The 18706-nt window shown below is 44.7% G+C and overlaps 1 protein-coding gene across 1 annotated transcript in view; it reads left to right on the top strand.

The window, feature by feature from the left end:
* The window catches only part of LOC119169639 (ubiquitin-like modifier-activating enzyme 1), a 49814-nt gene that overhangs the window by 12550 nt on the left and 18558 nt on the right, over positions 1 to 18706 (top strand). The window contains exons 10-16 of the mRNA XM_075887155.1: positions 858 to 1028; positions 2152 to 2256; positions 2411 to 2491; positions 3584 to 3736; positions 7558 to 7723; positions 12031 to 12227; positions 17854 to 17918. Coding sequence (XP_075743270.1) covers positions 858 to 1028; positions 2152 to 2256; positions 2411 to 2491; positions 3584 to 3736; positions 7558 to 7723; positions 12031 to 12227; positions 17854 to 17918 — 938 coding nt within the window. The remainder of the gene's footprint in view (positions 1 to 857; positions 1029 to 2151; positions 2257 to 2410; positions 2492 to 3583; positions 3737 to 7557; positions 7724 to 12030; positions 12228 to 17853; positions 17919 to 18706) is intronic.

The following is an 18706-nucleotide window of genomic DNA, read 5'->3' on the forward strand; positions in this document are numbered from 1 at the left end:
GCGAACACTCCAGCTTATTCTAGAGCTTGTGCGACCGCTTGTGATCAGCCTAGAAAGTGACGCGTGATGCATAAAAGACGGCGCGTAGCAACGATGGTCGTGTTTTTGACGGCCGACGCTTTGTTTGCTGCATCATCAGTCTCTCATCATGTTCAAGCTTTCTAGTTAATCAACCGTTGTTTAACTATATATACGTATACATATTAGTATACGGATATATATTAGTATACGACAACTTCACCAAAGCAGCTGTGAGCGCTAGAGTTGTGTTTTCCAATGTTGTAGTTATTTACAATCGACAGTTAAGTAAAAAGCTTAGACCTTAGTAGTGATTCTTCAGCAACGCCTTAATATAGTCACGCACAGTTCTACCTTTCTGCACATTTAGCTTGACTAAACCAATGACCGAACTGCCACTCTCACCGTTTGGGGGGGCTATCTTGTTAAGGTGTGGGTCGTTCCCTCTGTAGTAGTAGTAGTAGGTGTGTAGACAGCTCTATTGTCCAACAGATGGCGTTTTGGGTATATGTCCTTGGAAATCGTATCACTAGATGACGTTAGTGGTTTTCGTATAGTTGATGATTTCCTATAGTTGACGGACGGCCGGACGCTTCGGCCCACTCATCATAATCTGTGGATATTCTGTGATTTTTTTTCCTTACGTTTTACCTTGATTTCATTCACTGTACTTACAAGAATCGATGAGTCGGCAGAAGGTGTAGCTGCTTCATTATCTTCTCTCCTGCTTCTCGTTACACCGGTTATCTTAGTGCCTCGTTGGTGTCCATGAGATCATCTCTCTCTCACCTTTACCCTCACCGTGACACCCATTTTCTATGCGCACGTGGTCATTGCAGGAGGATGCAGAGGAGCTTGTACGATGGGCGAAACTGAGGAACACTAAGCTGGCCACACCACTAGAGCATGTAGACGAGAGGCTGATCACGACACTCTCCTACGTATCGGCCGGCTCGCTGTGTCCCATGCAGGCGGTGATTGGCAGCATCGCCGCCCAGGAAGTCATGAAGGTGTGTTCCAGCTACGAATCCTTTTGATTTTGAATACCAGGTGAATGCTACTCAAAGGGTTGGCTGTCGAAGTGTTATAAAAATTTTTGTTTGTTTGGCAAAATACACTTCGAGTTGCGTGCCAGCTGAAGTCCTAAACGTGCCATTTGTAACTTATACCTAATATGACCTTGTTATTCGTTTTCGCCGCATTTTTGGCCGTGTCAATAAAGTATTACTATATTGAGCTTTTCGTGTGGTTTGCGGGTGACACGATATGACGCATAAGTACTTATGGTACAACCTAAATGGTGCGGTATGTTTTAACAGGCTTCGCGTAAGTCATTCTGGACGTCTGCGGAGAATCTCTAACAAGAATTTCAGTTACACACCCAGCTTTACATGTACATAAACACGCATAAAAGTGGAAGAGAGGGAGGGATACCCTCTACTAAGTTTCATCGGTAGAGCACTCCGCGCGACTTATGTTTCGTTCCGGGTTCCTGCCCAAGACAAATTGTCTTTTCGTCCACCGCACTTTGTTCACATATATAGCAGAATTACTAAAATACAGTCTAAATATTAAATTGCGTTTCGTACACCTTTCTTCGCTGCTTTGTCCGTACGTTTACTGTGTCTAACAAAGAAAAACGATCCTTCTTTAGTAAAAGCATTTTCGTAGGATCACGTAGCTGTGAGACTTTTATTTGCCAAAAAAACTTTAAGATAGAAAGCTAGGGAGGAAATTGTTTCGTCCTCCTCCGTCGCCTTATGATTAAGAAAAGCCAACACTGAGGTGGTCTACTAAGACATTAAATGGGGGGAGATGACGTAGTCCCATTCCCAGTGTGAGACCAGTTTTTTTTTTAAATTAAACAAAATTACTCAACTTGGCTTGTGAGCTTGTAAATTGGTATGCAAGCCCGTATAACACGTGAATGTAGGCCTATATACGGGCTCAAACAACATGTCCGTAGACATAATGTAATGCTACAGCTACAATACCATACGTAGCCACTGGATAGATGGCCCGGCTTAATAGAGAACGTGTGCTGCGCAATGATATCGGTATCCTAATACACAGCCGTATTTCAGTCTGGACTGACTCGTTGCCCATTAATCTTGTCTTTTTGTTTCCCGACAGGCCTGCAGCGGGAAGTTCGGGCCAATCCAGCAGTGGTTCTACTTCGATGCTTTCGAGTGCCTCCCGCAGGATGCCGAAGTGTCGGAAGCGAGTGCCTACGCAATGGTACGTTTTCTAAAAAGAAAGCTAGAAAGCTACCAGAAGCTACGGAGCCAATTATCGCAGTTGCAATGGAAGCTTTCAGACTTTCGAATACCATTCAGATTTCTTTCTATTTATATTCTGACGCTTTGCTTTACCTTCTTTCGCCGCTGCGCAGGAGCACACCCGTTACGCTGGGCAGGCCCGGGTTTTCGGGTGTGACGTGCAAGACCAACTGATGTCCCAGAATTACTTTGTGGTAAGGGGTATTACATAGTAGGCCCTGGCTCAATTTTCTGCCATAAATTTTATGGAACATTTCTGCACTACCATACTCGAAACAGCATGTTCAAAACATTCTTTTTTTGAAATTTTTTTGTTTTCTTTGAAAGCAAAGGAGGGAGGTTGAGTGTTACAATATTGCCTATTATATGGCTTGGCCATGTCTTTGTCTAAATATAGAGCACTACGTGACAATAAGCTGACGGATTTATAAGGACAAAACTGTTAGTTGACTGGTGTGTGCCCAGGTAAATAGATAAGTGCAGCAGGGTACCTGTAAATATGGCTACTAGCCTTAAATGACTATGGTCCAGTGGGTTCGGCACATACGAAGATAAGCGGAATCGGAGGCAGGAAGTGGAGGATCCGGCGTGTGAATGCAGAATGCGTTGGCTGCAGAAGTCGGCATCAGAGGCAGCCCGAATGTTGAGACGCAAGCTGAGTGAAAGAAGGAGCCCCAAGATTGCGCACTGAACAAGGAGCAGTGTGGTAGCAAAAAAATATGGGGGATAATTCAAACATTTTAAGTAAGAGGGAAGGACAGCGTGGCTGCTGAAAAACAGCTGATCAACTTTATCGAACACTTGCCAGCATTTACTTACATTAGCAATCGTTTGGCTTACATTGGCTAACATGAACCGGCGCTAACCAGTGCTGCTAGTATGGTAGTAGATGGCTTGTTAAATTCTCTCATAACATTTAATATTGCGCTTTTAAATAGGGGGGGGGGGGGTCCAGAGCAGCCAAACTCCTAGGATAAGTTCTATTGCTGTGCCCGTGGACAACTTATCAGACTCATGGTAGAGCATTCCAGTCCTCGAAAGTTCCATCAATTCGTTTTCTTGACAGACGTGTACGCGTGATACGTTATCATAAAGAAAAGAAAGAGATGCGTAAAAACCATAGCGATGTGTTCATATGTACACGGGCGTGTGATATCTACCTTTTCGTGTAGTACACAAGGTACACGTGCTGTGCTGGCTTTTACTCTGTTTGAGCGCGTTGCTAGTCATTATGACCGGGAAGCACCTGTTTCATTAACGCCAATATATTGACGCCATACGCGCAGGTTGGCGCGGGAGCCATCGGCTGTGAGCTCCTCAAGAACTTCGCCATGATGGGCATCGGAGGAAACGATGGCCTCATCCATGTCACCGACATGGATGTCATCGAGAGGTCCAACCTCAACAGGCAGTTCCTGTTTCGGCCCGAGGACGTTGGTGTAAGTCTCACACTCCGGCTTCATCCAAATATGTGCGCTTCTTTAAAGGGGGCGTATGACCATGTGCGCCCGCGTCCTACGAGGCTTTTTGCAGGAGAGTCGTGGGTCGTGGGCCACGCAATCGTGTCGGCCACTCGCGGTTGCGTGCAAGGCGAGTGCAAATCTGTTTTTTTTTTTTACCTCAGATACTGGATCCCGGACAAAAATTGATCCAATAATTTTCACTGGGTGTGAGCGCATGTCTGCAGCTTCCATGACTCCATGGGATCATTGTGTGCTTTGGCATGAACGATGGTTGCAATGTTGGCTTGTTGGTGATAATTTGAACAGCTTTGATGGGACATGAAACTGCATGAAACTGGACACAGTAAGGCGTAGAATAACACTACAGAACGCTCGTCTGGTGTCTTTATGGGATTCCTTGTGTCTGTGTGGCCTTACCTGCCAATTCAAAGATCGATTGTACGCTTGCTTGCCCGTATGTTTGCGAGAAATGGACCAATTCTTTCGCCTCCTTTAATTGCCTAGCTCGCGATAACTTGCTTCGTGAGGCCACACTACAGCACGTACCTCGTGTAAGATAATGAAATGTTGGCCCTCGCAAACTTAACGCGACCCTACTAAAGAAAGGCAGTTTCACCACTACGACGAAGGAATGAATGCGATGGAAATGAATTGGAAAGTTATACGAAGTTAGGCTGGCAGCTGACTCTTTTGGATCTGATCTCACATAACTCTGCGAAACGCAAGCGTAAGAGAATACGGCTGCTCCAGAGACCCTTTTTGCACAGTCTCTTTGCGTAGAGAGTTCAAAACGTAGAAGAATATACGAGTCGCCCACTCATGGCTGCCGAGATTGCACGCGTGCTAGCGATGGTGACCGTGCCCTTAAAATCAATGTTCACAGGTGCTGCTCAAGCAAGACTTCCCTTTCCCTGTCACGTCTTTTCATGTTTGTCAAAGACTGGTGGAGCGTTTCCTTTCTTCTTTGACCGCAGGCCTGCCGACAGGGGTAATGGTATCGCCTGCACCCTCCGAGTGACGGAGATGGGCCCGCTCGTTTGACCTCTGATAGAGGTCGTTTACTCCCAGATAGTACTTGTTTTCTCGCGGGCAGAACATACGATGCACGGGGGTATGTTATCAATGTTGACTTCATAAGGAACGTGACGTTGACGCCAACGGCAAAAGCTTGTCGAGTGTGTCGGTGCAATTTCTATCGAAGTAAAAAATGGTTCGTCAGTTATCTGGCCAACTTGATGCGTAGTAAGTGGAAAGAAATATGAATGATCCTTCTGTCACAAGAATCAGTAGAACACGAAAGTAAACAGTCTTCTTACAAAAGTATACTTTAGTGCTTATTGTACATTTATATAAGAGAGCTCATACAATGTTTATTGGTGTTCGACAGTTAACCCTTTGAGACGCTATGTACACAATGGTGTACACCACTCGTTTTTGCTATTCGAATCAAGTAGAGGGTAATAAATAGCTAGATATATTTTACTTTGGATAAATGAAACCTCCTGCATAATGAAATTTGCCTGTATTTACCTTACTTTTGCAGTGTACTGATTCATGTGGTAACCTTTCTCAAGGCACTACCACGGCACTATCACGTTCGACGAGTCGTGTGACGTGCCGTTAACTGCAAGCATGTGAAAACCATCATTTATAACCAAAAATGCATTGACATCATATTTCTATAGCTTGAGATTTTTATTCTGTTTGCGCCGAAAGTAAGCATCAATGGCTTCACGGTAAATACATGCTTAGAGCTTAATTAGGATGTTACTATCCTAATTAAGCACGCATATCGAAGAAGAGGAAATGGACATGGGCCGGGCATGTAGCGCGTAGACAGGATAACCGCTGGTCATTAAGGGTAACTAACTGGATTTCCAGAGAAGGCAAGCGGGTTAGGGTGAGACAGAGGGTTAGCTGGGCAGATGAGATTAAGAAGTTTGCGGGTATAAATTGGCAGCAGCAAGCACATGACCGGGTAAACTGGCGGAACATGGGAGAGGTCTTTGTCCTGCAGTGGACGTAGTCAGGCTGATGATGATGATGATGATGATGATGATGATGATGATGATGATGGCTACGATTTTTCGCGTGGCGAGCGTGAGCGGGGAACGCTAAGGAAACGCCGAGCTACATCCAGGTGAATTGCACTTCTCCTATTTGAAACAAACCTAATAGGAGGGACGCGTATAAACTACGCGTTGAAGAAACTTATCTTGGATCTCACGGCCATGAAGCATTTTACACTGCAGCTGGAGTACTTTGAGAGGGCGCCAGTAGACATAGAAAACGTGTTTTTAAAGCCTACAAAGTGTGTGACCGCGGCGCAGTGGATCATCGTGCCCGACAGCTGTTGCTGGCTACCGAGAGGTCATGGGTTCAACTCCTCTAACAAAACTTTACTGGTGTGTTATTTTTAGACGTCGCTTCTGTGGTGGAAGTACATCCCTAAAATTTTAATGAGCCCCGGCATAAAACACTTTCGGATTAAAAAACGCATCACTTGACCCCACGTAGATAATATGAAAAAAACTTGGAATAAAATCTGACGCAACAGAGTTGCGGAGTACTGACCATAGGGCTTTATACACAAAGTTGTTAAGCCGGGATTGTTTTTAAGAGACAACCTAGACGTCCAGAATAATCGGACATATTCGAATATGGCCTGCACCCGCATGAGTAAGAGCGCACTATAGGGTACTATGTGTAAAACTGTGGTCGAATTATGCGCCATGTCGTAATGAATCACTTCTGGTTTCCGTTAATAACCTCTGATGATTGAAGGTCATGTAGGTTTGAAAGAACTGTTTTTTTTTCGGCCATCATCATGACAAAGTGCTGCCACCGTCGCCTGGAAATGAATTCTCTCCCTCGTTCTTGACAACGCAACCATACCCGCCAAGCTTAACACGGTGAATATTGGAGCAAGCATTTAAAAAGGGGAAAAAATAGCATTGGCTTAGCTCGGTTGTGCCAGAATATAGGTAGCGTGAGCTAAGGTGGCGCCGCTAAACTGAATGTTTCACGCGTGGACGTACTTGAGGACGTCAAGTTTTTCATGTGCCACAATCTTTCACACCCGTCGCACGCATATCGAAACGGGTTATTTACGAAATCAGTCTTGAAGGTCCGAGTGGTACTGGTGCTTTCGCCAAGTTCGACCGTACAGTCAGTCATTGGACGAGCTTTGTTTTTGTTGCTGCTGAGATGGTCCGGCACGTCACTCAGCCTCTCGGTGACGCCACTTTGCGAGACGTTCTCCCCTGTGCTCTGGTGCCTCCTGCAGCATGTTTAGTAGCCTTCTTCTAGTCTTTATTCTTACACGCAACCACTAATTGCCAGGCAACTACTTCGGGATCCGACGAGTTAAGCTTCTCCACTCTTATACGCCGCTGAACAGTAATTTCACTCTCCTTTATGGCTATACCATACCAGCAAACATCCCTATCTATGTACGTATAGTGCTGCGGCAGACGTGACCGAAGAAGAAAGCAGCGTGCCTCTTGGAGTACATCATAATGCGTATGCCGCGGCAATGACGTCACTTTTTTGGAACGCGCAGACCGGTGAGGCGCGTGCATTCTCTGCTCCTCGAACCATAAGCCACGTGCACCATAAACCCCGCGAAACTGCGTAATCCCGCCCAGTGAAGCCCCAAGCTACAAAAGTTTTTCTGAACCGGCCCTCATTCCTTTTAGTGAACCGGATGCCATCCAGGTTAATTGTGCGCTTGTTGGAAGCGTACTATAAGATTTTTTTACTACTTATTCACTCGTATGTTTCACGCCCGCACGCAGCGAATGAAGTCCGAGAGGGCTGCAACCGCTGTCCTTCAAATGAACCCCGAGGTGAACATCGAAGTCCACGAGGACAGGGTGGGTCCGGAGACGGAGAACATCTACAACGACGACTTCTTCGAATCTCTGGACGGCGTGGCCAACGCACTGGACAACTTGGACGCACGTGAGTGGGCAGGCATCTTCAAAAACAAGGCAGGTGGTCGGTAACTTCATCTTCAAGAAGGGATATAAGTGGTGAATAAAATTCGTCACTATAACGCACTTTGTGACTTCACACTGGGCATGCCCATACTGCAGGGCTCTTAATAAAAACAAAGAAGTCTTACGTGCGCACTGCAGAATCCTGATGTTAACTGAAGTTTAGAATTACGTTTGTAGGCGCTGCGGACGTTGCTTTTGTTGCGGGCGCCATATGCGTTTTAGAATAGCGTTTTCTCCCCGTAGGGAAAAGTTAAGTCACTTTAGCACCGACCGCGAATCCAAATTCACGGAAGCTACACACAGTGTTTTACGGGCCTCGCGGGCCGCGTGGCCCACATGCTATTTCAGAATTTCAGCGGGCGGGCCGCAAGCGCGAACGGTGGCTCGATTTACGACGCATGCGCAGTGGCAGCGACCGCACCGCGAGGGCTTGTGGTGTGGTCATTCTGAACCCCTCTTTCGTTACCGCGCCTATAGAACTTGGGTCACCGGTGACCCATAAGCGCCGCGCGAAAATTTAAAAATACCGGCGCTCCTATGGACTAGCTGTGCCATCAAGTGCATTTTCTAAGCACTAATCTTCCATTTCTTGTGTAGTTTTTTTTTCCGCGCGGCGGCGATTTTTATCGCCGGTTCAAAGCGCAGTTCGCTTGTTTTGTTTACGAAGATGGCTGACGATCCGGCCGCCAAACCCTCGCGTGAATGACGTCTTTCTGGCAATTGAATTTTTTCACAACTTAGAGCTTTGAGATAGGTTCTAGAGGTTGTGGCTACTATTAGACATTGTAATAAGAAGCTATATTTGTTGATAACACATTTACAACTTTTTTTTATGGTAAAGGCATACCTTACGCTGTTTTGGTGCCGTGTTCAGAGTTGTGTTTCGTGTTTGAGATTTTTTCCCAAGTTTCTATTCAGCACAATTTTTTAAAATGCCCATGGTTCAACAGCTCATTTATCTATTTATTTAGTAACATTCATTGCATTGTTCTGTTTGAAAAGTTTGTAGAGGGAAAAAATATAATGGTGGCACTAGATGGAACAATGCAGTTTCCACTAGGCAGAAACAAAAATTTGTAACTCATATGATTTATAAGCTAGGCAGCTCAAACTTTCTTCTTTTATAGACCATTGATTTGAAAACATTTTGTATATTTCACATTATTTTTGTTTTTTTCTGATTTTGTGTAATAAGCACCGAATTGAAAATGTTCTATGCACTTTTCAATAAATCTTGTTTTTCAAGAATATTATCACTTGTTACCCCCAAATATTTCTTTTCAAAAGTAATATCATTACAAAGTACGTTTATTTAGCTTTCCATTGATATATAGCATGGCACTGTAACACTGATAATGTCTACTACGAAAAATAATTACAAAAACATAGAAAAGGTGGCACATTTTCCCACGGTAATGAAAGAGTTAACGAAAGCGGCTGGCGAATTGTAGAGAAAGTTTACGATGGCAAGCTTTCAGAATTCGGTCTCAGGTAAGACGCGGTTACCGAAAAATGGTCGGTGTCAAGAGATCATCTCCGTCGCCTCTTAACTATTGGCATGTCTATACTCTCTCATTCAAGGTAAAAATAAGTGGCTTTTTGAGCCATAAATGGCGCTTGAGCGTTTGCAGAAACCGTGACGGGAAGGGCCTTCCCTCAAAACTCGTTCATTCTTTCGTTTTTGCGCTTGTCATATTTTACTATGCATGGTGCAAAACAGGCCCTATTTGGTGTTGTGGTAAATATAATTTCATGATTGCGCGCTTAACAAAATAAGGGCAACACTTTCACTAAGCCGCGCAAGGCTTGAAACATCGAACCTGTGCGATTTTGAAGACTAATCTGGTTGTTTCTTGCTTGTTTCTAGCCCTTAGTTAGGTCATGCAGAGTCATGATTGTTGCTTCTAGGTCGTTGCTTGGCATCAACTACTAGATGCTATAGGTCGTCTCCACGTTTATTCTCGGTGTAGAGTAGTTCGGGGCAAAACCAAAGTGGGACACCACACGTGTGTCGAAAATCCCGAGACAGAACACTCGTTGAAACCAAGCGTTCGCTCCTCTCGTAGACAACGGGCGCGTCGTCATTGGCGTAAGGCTGCCATCATTGCGCGGTCTTCTCGCCGCCTTGATGGACGCTTGGGGGACGCTTAAGCGTCACCTTCAAGTGACGCTTAAGCGTCCACCAAGCGTTCATTTGTTGTGCTAGCTTTTGTCTTTTTTAGTGGGCCAGTGGTTAGTAGTTGGTATACTCTATTTCTATGGCACACAACCATGTATGATTACTAAAGTTTTGTGATAGGCTGTGACAAATACCCGTTTAACCCTTTGATGGCCACTGTTGCTTTGGGGCAACAACCCCCAAAGTATTTTTTTTTCAGCAAACAGCCCAGCTGCGCGACACTTCTGATGCTATATGTGGTAAAAGACAAACACTACCGAGCATCTTGAGCTTTAAAACATTCGTAAATATGAGTGCATCGCGTTTTTGTAGTGTTTTGTTCCAGCGTCTCACAGATGGTAAAAGAAGCGTCACACACGGTAGGAAATTTATTCGAGTACAGTGGAAGAAGAAGCTACTGCGACATCTGCTATACTTAAAATAACTCAGATGGCGTTGTAGAACATTTATGAGCACGCTGATTAGCGTGGCCACAAGTTACACCGTATATATCTTTATACCGAATGGGTTCTTGCTCATGATCAACATTGGGCATATATGGTAGTACAATAAAGTATGGAAACATGCGATTGTAGTAATTTAAAGTTTTCGAAGCTGCTATATTCGATGTTTTAGTGTGGGAGAGAAAGAAAAGTATTATCTTCAAGAACTGGTTCGCGCTCCTTTCATGCTCTGCTTTCTCGTCTGCGTCACTACCAGAACAAGCGCGCCGATCTCTCTGACATAAAAAAATGAAGAAACTTTATTTTTTACTAAAATGTTAAATGCCTTTTTTTATTCTCACAATATTACCTCTAAAAAGATCATTTTTATTATACAAAACGAAAATATACGTTCTCTTTTTTAGCTTTTAATTGTCTTTTCTAGGTATCCGACTCAAGGCGAGTTCCTTTGTGCAGGTGTAAACCAAAGTTTTAGGAATTTATATATTTAAATCCCAATCTAGGATAGTGCAACGTGCATCTACACTTTATTCCAGGCCGCTGCTGCTGGGAGGCGTTGCACGTGGGGTAGTACCGTAGGTGCCCATTGTTGCTCAGGAGCAACAGCTCAATACTCACCTATAAATAATTGTTTTTTTCTGAAAACGTTATTGGCCTGTTTTTTTATTTATTTATGCGTACCAGAGTATTCTTGGTGTTGTTCATAGAAACAAATACTAGCTGGAACAGCTTCCCTGTTCGAACATAGGCGATAAATATTGGTTGCTGTTCGTTGCATTTAATGGTTTTCTTTTAAGTTGAGAGTCCTTTTTCTTCGTTTTTAGGCTCTTCCTAGCTTCAAGTAGGAACAGAAACATGCATTCGCGAAATGCGATGCCTATATATGCTACGATGCGAAAGCGCCGTAGAGATCGTGTAGCAGCAAGTGCAGTGTCTGTGGTGTTGTTCATACATGCATCCCGGTTGACGCAAGGAGAGAAAGATCTAGTAACTAGGGGCATTGCACGAGGCAGTCGCGTATTTTACGACAGGCACCCCAGTGCTTCAAATTTGCAGGACTCTTGAGCCTCTTCTCAAGAGCAGAACGTCATAGCGTGACTAGGACCCATTCGCATCTGATTTGCTTGCCACGCTTCGCTTCTCTTTGCACACCTCAACCACACCACGGAGAAAGGAATGCCGTCACCAGATCACGTGAATGGTGTAACGAGTGGGTGGCCTAAAGTTGTCACTCTCTATCGAATGGCTGAGCCATGCCTCATTATCATTATCAACTACAGCATCGCCACAGTGTGACCTCGGTACGGTACGCGTTAGATGTCTACTTCGCATGCGTATTCACAGTACTCACCCTAAGATACATTACCACAACCATTGTCACGTGCGCAGACATTTCTACCTTCACAGCGTGGTTAAGGGGCCCACCTATAAGCGAAAGAATGGCAAACGAATGAGAAGGCGATGGTAATGGTGCCCGATAACGCTGTGGTGTTTCGCACTCGAAGGTGAATCTTAAACGTGCTTCAAGCTTTTAAATGCGATGACGGCTTCCTACAGCGCATCGCGAAATATTTATCCTGCTTGAAAGTGAGAACTGCGGTCGTATTTACTGCGTTCTGTCTCGACTGATTAAGAGACGTCGTGCAGGTCAGTACATGGACAGACGCTGCGTGTACTATCGGAAGCCCCTGCTCGAGTCGGGCACAATGGGAACCAAGGGAAACGTGCAGGTTGTAAAGCCTGACATGACCGAGTCCTACTCGTCGTCCCACGACCCACCCGAAAAATTGATACCCGTCTGCACCATCAAGCATTTCCCGAACAACATCGAGCACACCTTGCAGGTACGTATTTCTTCTTTTTCTCCAAGAAAACAGGGAAAAATGAACATTGTGATTCTAGAAAGTGACTTCGTTTGAGCGATATTCTTTAATTTGAAGTGTCCTATGGTAACCTCTTTTTAAAGTTCCGGAAGGCACCGCAATATGTCACCAAGTCATACATTTATCCGAAGTTCTTCTCGCTTCGCCTGTTCAGAAATGTTAAAGGGTGTAACAAAAAAAAAAGTTGACCTTGCTTTGCCTATTCCCAATGACCACGGCCTATAGGTGGCGCACCATGCAATCAGATGGCTGCAGAAGGATGAACAACCCATGAACTCGTATGAGAAAAGATAGGACGCACGGACGTGCTCTCCGAGCCGCTTTCACCGGATGAACTCTTGATCGTCAAATGAATGCATATTGAACCAAAGTGCTTTTCCAACCATGCAGTAGGAACTGCTGAATATTCGCTACCTCATTTCTTGCCGGAGTACAAAGGGTGGTGGTGTCGGCTGATCGACCATGTATCGACGAGAGAGAGAGAAACAACATTTATTTACGCATCCGGCGTGCGGGAAGTCACCGGCCACGCAGGGCGCGGGTATTCCCTATCTGAAGAATATGGCTAATAGAGTCCTATAGTCCCAGGGCCTAGATCTTGAGGACGTTGTGCTCCGGCTAGGCGTTGGATACTCGGGCTCCTCCGCTCCAGTTGTCCGGGGCCTCGGCTACCTTTCTCCTCTGCTTTGCCAGGGCCTCTTCAAGCCGCTGGATGGCCCTTCGTTGCGTCGTTGAGTCGTCGGAGCGTATCCATGCTCCCACCTACGTGATGTCCTGGCACTGCCCGTTCCCATTGTTGACAGCACTGTTACACCCGCCCCACATGGTGTGGCGGAGGGTGGCTAGTTCACGCTCGCACAAGCTACACTTTGCGTCCACAAACATGTCGGGGCATACGTATCGACGATGCTTTGCGTAATCCAGTGCGTGGTACAGGTAACTGCACGAACTAGAATTCACGTATAAACTGAACGACACTCCGAGATTAATAGTGCCGAGCCTACCTGACGGATTTGTCGCTGTAGTGATCCACTAGCGAGTAGCCCATCGTCGTGACTGCACAGGACCGAATGTCTATCGTAGCGATAGTTTGCAAACATATAATGCCATCGTCATTACTTGCGCTGTAAGACATGCAGCTGCTTCTTTAACGGAACACAAGCATTTAACTTCCCATTAAGTAGTGTGTGTGTGTCACAGCCATGAACGACTCTTAACAATTTCTTGCACTCGGACTTTGCAGGTTCCATTAGCGCGATCAAAACAAGGGTATCAACACGCGTACGCTTTTGGCAACGTCAAAATTGCGAAAATTTGTCGAGCAACAACGTCGTTCGGACGGCACCGGTGAAGTTCAGGAGAAGTTAGCGTGGACAGAAGTCGTAACTGCATATTTCACTGCTCTATTTCGCTTCGCTGGTCGAGCTCGAGCGTGTTCGGCATGCGGCGTTTTGTAATATCCACTGTAATTGGGATACATTCAATGCACAAAAAATTTGCTTTTATTTTGACCTCACTGAAGTATATTACACAAAAAATACAAAGTGACTTACGAGTATGAAAAAACATTGACGCACGACGGGACGTGAAGTTCAGCTCTGTTTGTGAGCTAGCAGCTGATTGTTCATCGTCGCTGTCACTCTCGGCGCGTTGACAACCATCAATACGTCCAGTGAAAAATCCTCGACGTCAAGACGGTTTCTTCGAACATCACTGCTGAAAGTAATCTGAGGAATTTTTTCCGCCAAACGAATTCAATCGCACCAACAACGCGTCATTCACCACATAAACACCCACACGACATCACACACCACGTTTATTTGAGGGTGCGGTGATCATTTCACTCCAATACCCGGCAAGAAGGAAATCGCTTGCAGTGTGCTGCCATCTATCAACGAGCGTAAAAAACAAGCGGCGTAGCGTAGGCCAAGGTCTAGAAACGCAAATCGCGAGCCTGTGCCACTTTTCGCGTACAATGAATGTTATGGGATTCATGCACTACAAAAGCACTGACGAATGCTATACGCATGTAAAACAAGGCGAGTTTTAGCTGGAATAGTCAGACGATAAGATTTAACTATCCAACGTCGCTGCAGAAAATCTCGCGAAGCTGATATTTGTACTCGGCGGGCTACAATCGAAAGCGCGAATTGCCACGTATTTTCACGAAAACTTCGCGTCCCGCTGGAACGAATCAGATTTATCGCGTCACGAACGGTCCGGTACATTCACTGATGCACGAAACATACAAAGTGGTTTGTGTTTGTTTCTTACTAATGCCTTAACACTGCGGCTAGCACCACCGAATAAGGAAGCATTGGGAGCGTCTGCCTGCTGATCATCCTTGAGAGGACACTCCTGAATTCCACTAGGCGGCACGGAAGTCTATGAACATTGCAAATAGCGGTCAAACAACTATCTTCGATTTCTGATTCTTTCCTCCTTCGCATGCACAATCTAAAAGAGCTATAAAGAAGCCCATACTAACGAAAATACTTTGTGTTACGGTAGAATGGTCTTTACTTTTTTAATGCCCCTCATATTACCAGTTCAAGCGAATGATAACTTGTTTGGTTCTGACTTTATTTGTAAGCTAGCGTGGATGGTCCGGGTTAAAAAGCACGCATAAATTAGTGGTCCTCAATAATAGGAATTTGTACGGAGCCGTGAAGATTGGCTGACACAGGAAATTGGACGAACATGAATGCCTGCTTGTGGAGAGAACATCACACCAGTAAAGTGATTTCCTCTTTTCATACGAACATGTAACAATGGTAACACAGAAAAAGACATTGATTCGCGCACATGTATGATGCAGTATGAGAAACATTTTGCAATGTACATAATCGCTACCAAAAAAAAAAAACATCGAAGCGCAGCAAATATATTGTTGTAGTCACTATCGAATCATAGCACATGCAAAAAACACGGAATATCCGCAGATACGCCAACAAGAGCTTTACCTATCACATAGCCACATTTGACACAACCTCATTGAATGAGACCTCCCTTTGCAAGGGGTGTTCGAATTAGAACAATACGACAATGTGGGTGTCAACGAAGAGTTTATTCCAAGTGCACACTATGTGCCTAATCACGAAGATCCCATTGATGTGCGAGTTTAATTGTTTTTTGTCCCCAGAATTCCTGTGGATGTGACGAAGTCCTTCAGCGTCATTGAGTTCGTCGTCCGAATTGAAGCGCCTCCATTTCAGATGTTTTTTCAGGGGGCGTAACACACACAAAAAAATTGCACCCAACTATTGGTGGTCCTTTTAACACCTTCCGCTGTGAGGAACTGGATAACGACTCGCCGCTCCTCAAGTGTCGGATTTTGTGATATGAGCGCCACTCTGTCCTTACACGCACGGCCGGGTCAATTAGGCAGCGCTTTTTAAAAGGGCCTTTGCTTTCATTTGCGCTTGAGGGCGCTGGCGTATGCTTTGATTCATGAAGGGTACTCCAATCACCTTCCTAGATGTCTCGCTACATTTGCCCAGAGTAGCGTAGGAATTTACGTTAAGTCATGTTACGACGTTTCGAACCTCTTCATTTGAACACGGCTTGTATTATAGCCGCAGGGAAGTCATGGGCCAACGTTATACTGAGAGTACACCCGAAGACACTACTCAATACATATTCTGCGAACTTGATACCTAATGACTGTGCTGTTACACACATTGGAAATACTTTATTAATATTTCAGTGACCTCGTTATTTATCGTTTCGTACTGCGTTGTTAGCCATAAAAATGATTGGTTCTTGTGTACAAGTTCTATCACAATGTAGTGCTTATAATAAAGTTTAAAGTCGGTAACGAGATTACTTCGCCGAATATTTTATCGTATCGCATCGCATGCCCAGTGGGCGCCGACCGAAAAAGAACCTGGGAGAAGATAACGTAAAACCTAGCCAAATTTGACATTTTGTTTCAGTTGATAAATTTGTTACCAATCACACAGCTTCGATGTCTGCCTGGCTGCGCATAGGAGTGGCTTTGCGTTGGTAACTTCGGAAACGTGGTTTACGGGATTACGGTATTCGGCAAGCAGTTCGTTAAGAGCAGAACTCAAGTTTATAAAGCTTTCTTTTTTATCTACGTGTTCTTGTTATTCGCTGACTGCGATTAGGTTACACGATCTGCTCATTATTAGATGCATAGCATGCTACTAGGGGGCTGTGCAACATTGTACTGCGGCGTCCAACCCCCCCCCCCCCTTTCCCCCTTTCTTTATTGCGTATGCGTGTCGCCTCCCCCTATCTCACTTCGCAACGCCAACGCAGGCAGTGTGTGCTTGTAAGTTTCTTAGATGCGAAGCAGCTATTTGACTAGCCTGTGTAACGCTGTCCCTCCGTCCGCACCACACTCCCCTGACCATGGGTGTTGGGGTGGTGCCAAGTAGGTCACGCCTTCTGTCGCAGTGCGTGCACATTAACGTCTCTCTCTTCCTAGCCTGTCGCCGCTCTCCGCGTGTGACACCCGTTAAACTGTCCCTCCCCTGCCCCTCTTTCGCCTTTCAAGGCTCTCTGCTAGTAGAAACCTGAGTGTTAAAGCTGCACAACCATTCACTGGTTATCCCGTATAGGTAGGCAGTGGATCGCGCGTTCAGAATTCAGTCAAGGGCGCCTTCACTTGGCTTTCGCTTGATGAGTGCCAGCGTCAACGCCACCGCTAGCGTAAGCGTTAACGCCCGCTGCTTCGCATCTACACATGGTTCCCTTAGCGAGAGATATTTTTTATTGGCTAACACCTTCTTTCATGATCAGTTTTAGCACTGTTTTCTACATACGGTCCCTGTATTTGAATTTCTCTCAATAGCGGTGTTGCTCCTGCGACTTCCTCAAACCTTATTTTGCCGGTATTTCTGGTACAAGCATGTGCAGTCGAGCTCACACATTCTGATCTCTCATCTTTCACGTAACCCATGACGTGATCACGTAAAAGCCATTTTATCCGTCATTGCCACTACAAATCAATGTTGTTGCATTTTCTTGCGCAAGCTGCTAAACTCGTTCCGCGAAAAGAGGCAATAGCAACGACTTGCATTTACACTGTCTTTTGCCACAGCAATAGTTATAACCAGCAGTGGCACTTGGCACAGTGTTTGATGAAGATGGGTGGTCAATTCTAAACATACGTTTATTTATTTATTTATATTTATTTCTTTATTTACTTCAGCAATCTCCTGCTTTGCAAAAGGAGTGTAAGCGGGGTGGTTACAGCTTGGAAAAAATAGATGTTTGCTACTACAGTACACTTGGTCACAAGACAAATAATTCCACTCTATACTGCAGTGTGAACAAAAAGAAAAGAATCAACATAAATGTTCGGTCTACTCCGGTATTCTTTAATGTTAAAAGGATGATGGCATCTTTTGGACAAATGATGCTGTGGCTTAAGGTAGTCTTTTTGTGGTATATTTGAAATAACCACTTCAAGCGCAGTTTTCTCCTGTGAGAAGACAGCGCCTTTCATTGTGTATGGAGAGCAATTAAGCATGATATATATTCACCTGCAGCACTGTTTGAACGTTGATGTTGTGCTCAAAATCCTCTATGAAAAGAAATCGTATTTTCACTTTCCCAGTGGGCACGAGATGAATTCGAAGGTCTGTTCAAGCAGTCGGCTGCAAGTGCTGTCCAGTTCTTGACGTGAGTATAAAGTGCAGAGCAAAAGCGAATGTACTCGATTATTCGCAATCCAGCATCTGCTAGCGACAATTTTTTTTCAGTGTCAAAAAAAAAAAAAAATCTCAGTTCACGCGAAATATCAAAAAGCACATCTATAGCGACACTTCCTCAGCCATTTCTGGAATCTTTACTCACAAATTTGACCCAGCATGATGACGATAGAGTGCTTGTTCTACGTATAACGTTAATTTTAGTCGTGTTTTTTCTTACCCATTTTAAATATTTACTATTCTTGCACGTTCGTCATCTTTCTGGACATTCCTATATCTAAAAAAAAGCAAACTGTTCGGTTGTACTTAAAAAGCAAAAACAAAAAACGCCCCCTTCCTTTTTTTGTCGCATTTGTCTTCATCGTTATTCAACAATCCGAGCAGTGGACAATCACTTAACATTTTGGTAAAATTGTGTGTTTCTCAGACACGTTATTGTGTTGAAAATACGATTTATTATTGGCGCGTTACTCCCTTATTCGTCGGGAACGTGAACATAGTGCCGCACAGGTGCACTTGCTACTTGGTAAGTTGAAGTTCATAAGTGACTTAATCAAAAACCCGAAATTGGGGAACGTCGGGAGATTTTTGGGCTGACAAGTAGGCCTTACCTTGAGTGGAGAAATTGTGAATTACACTGACGAGACGAGGTTACCCTGTTTCATAGTCGTACAATGACGCTGTCGCTCACAGATGTTTCATTCATGATCTTTTTTTACACGCACCTTTTTTTCCCTATATGCTCACTTTTCATGCCAT

The sequence above is a fragment of the Rhipicephalus microplus genome, chromosome 2, assembly GCF_043290135.1.
Source record: "Rhipicephalus microplus isolate Deutch F79 chromosome 2, USDA_Rmic, whole genome shotgun sequence".
NCBI lineage: Eukaryota > Metazoa > Arthropoda > Arachnida > Ixodida > Ixodidae > Rhipicephalus > Rhipicephalus microplus.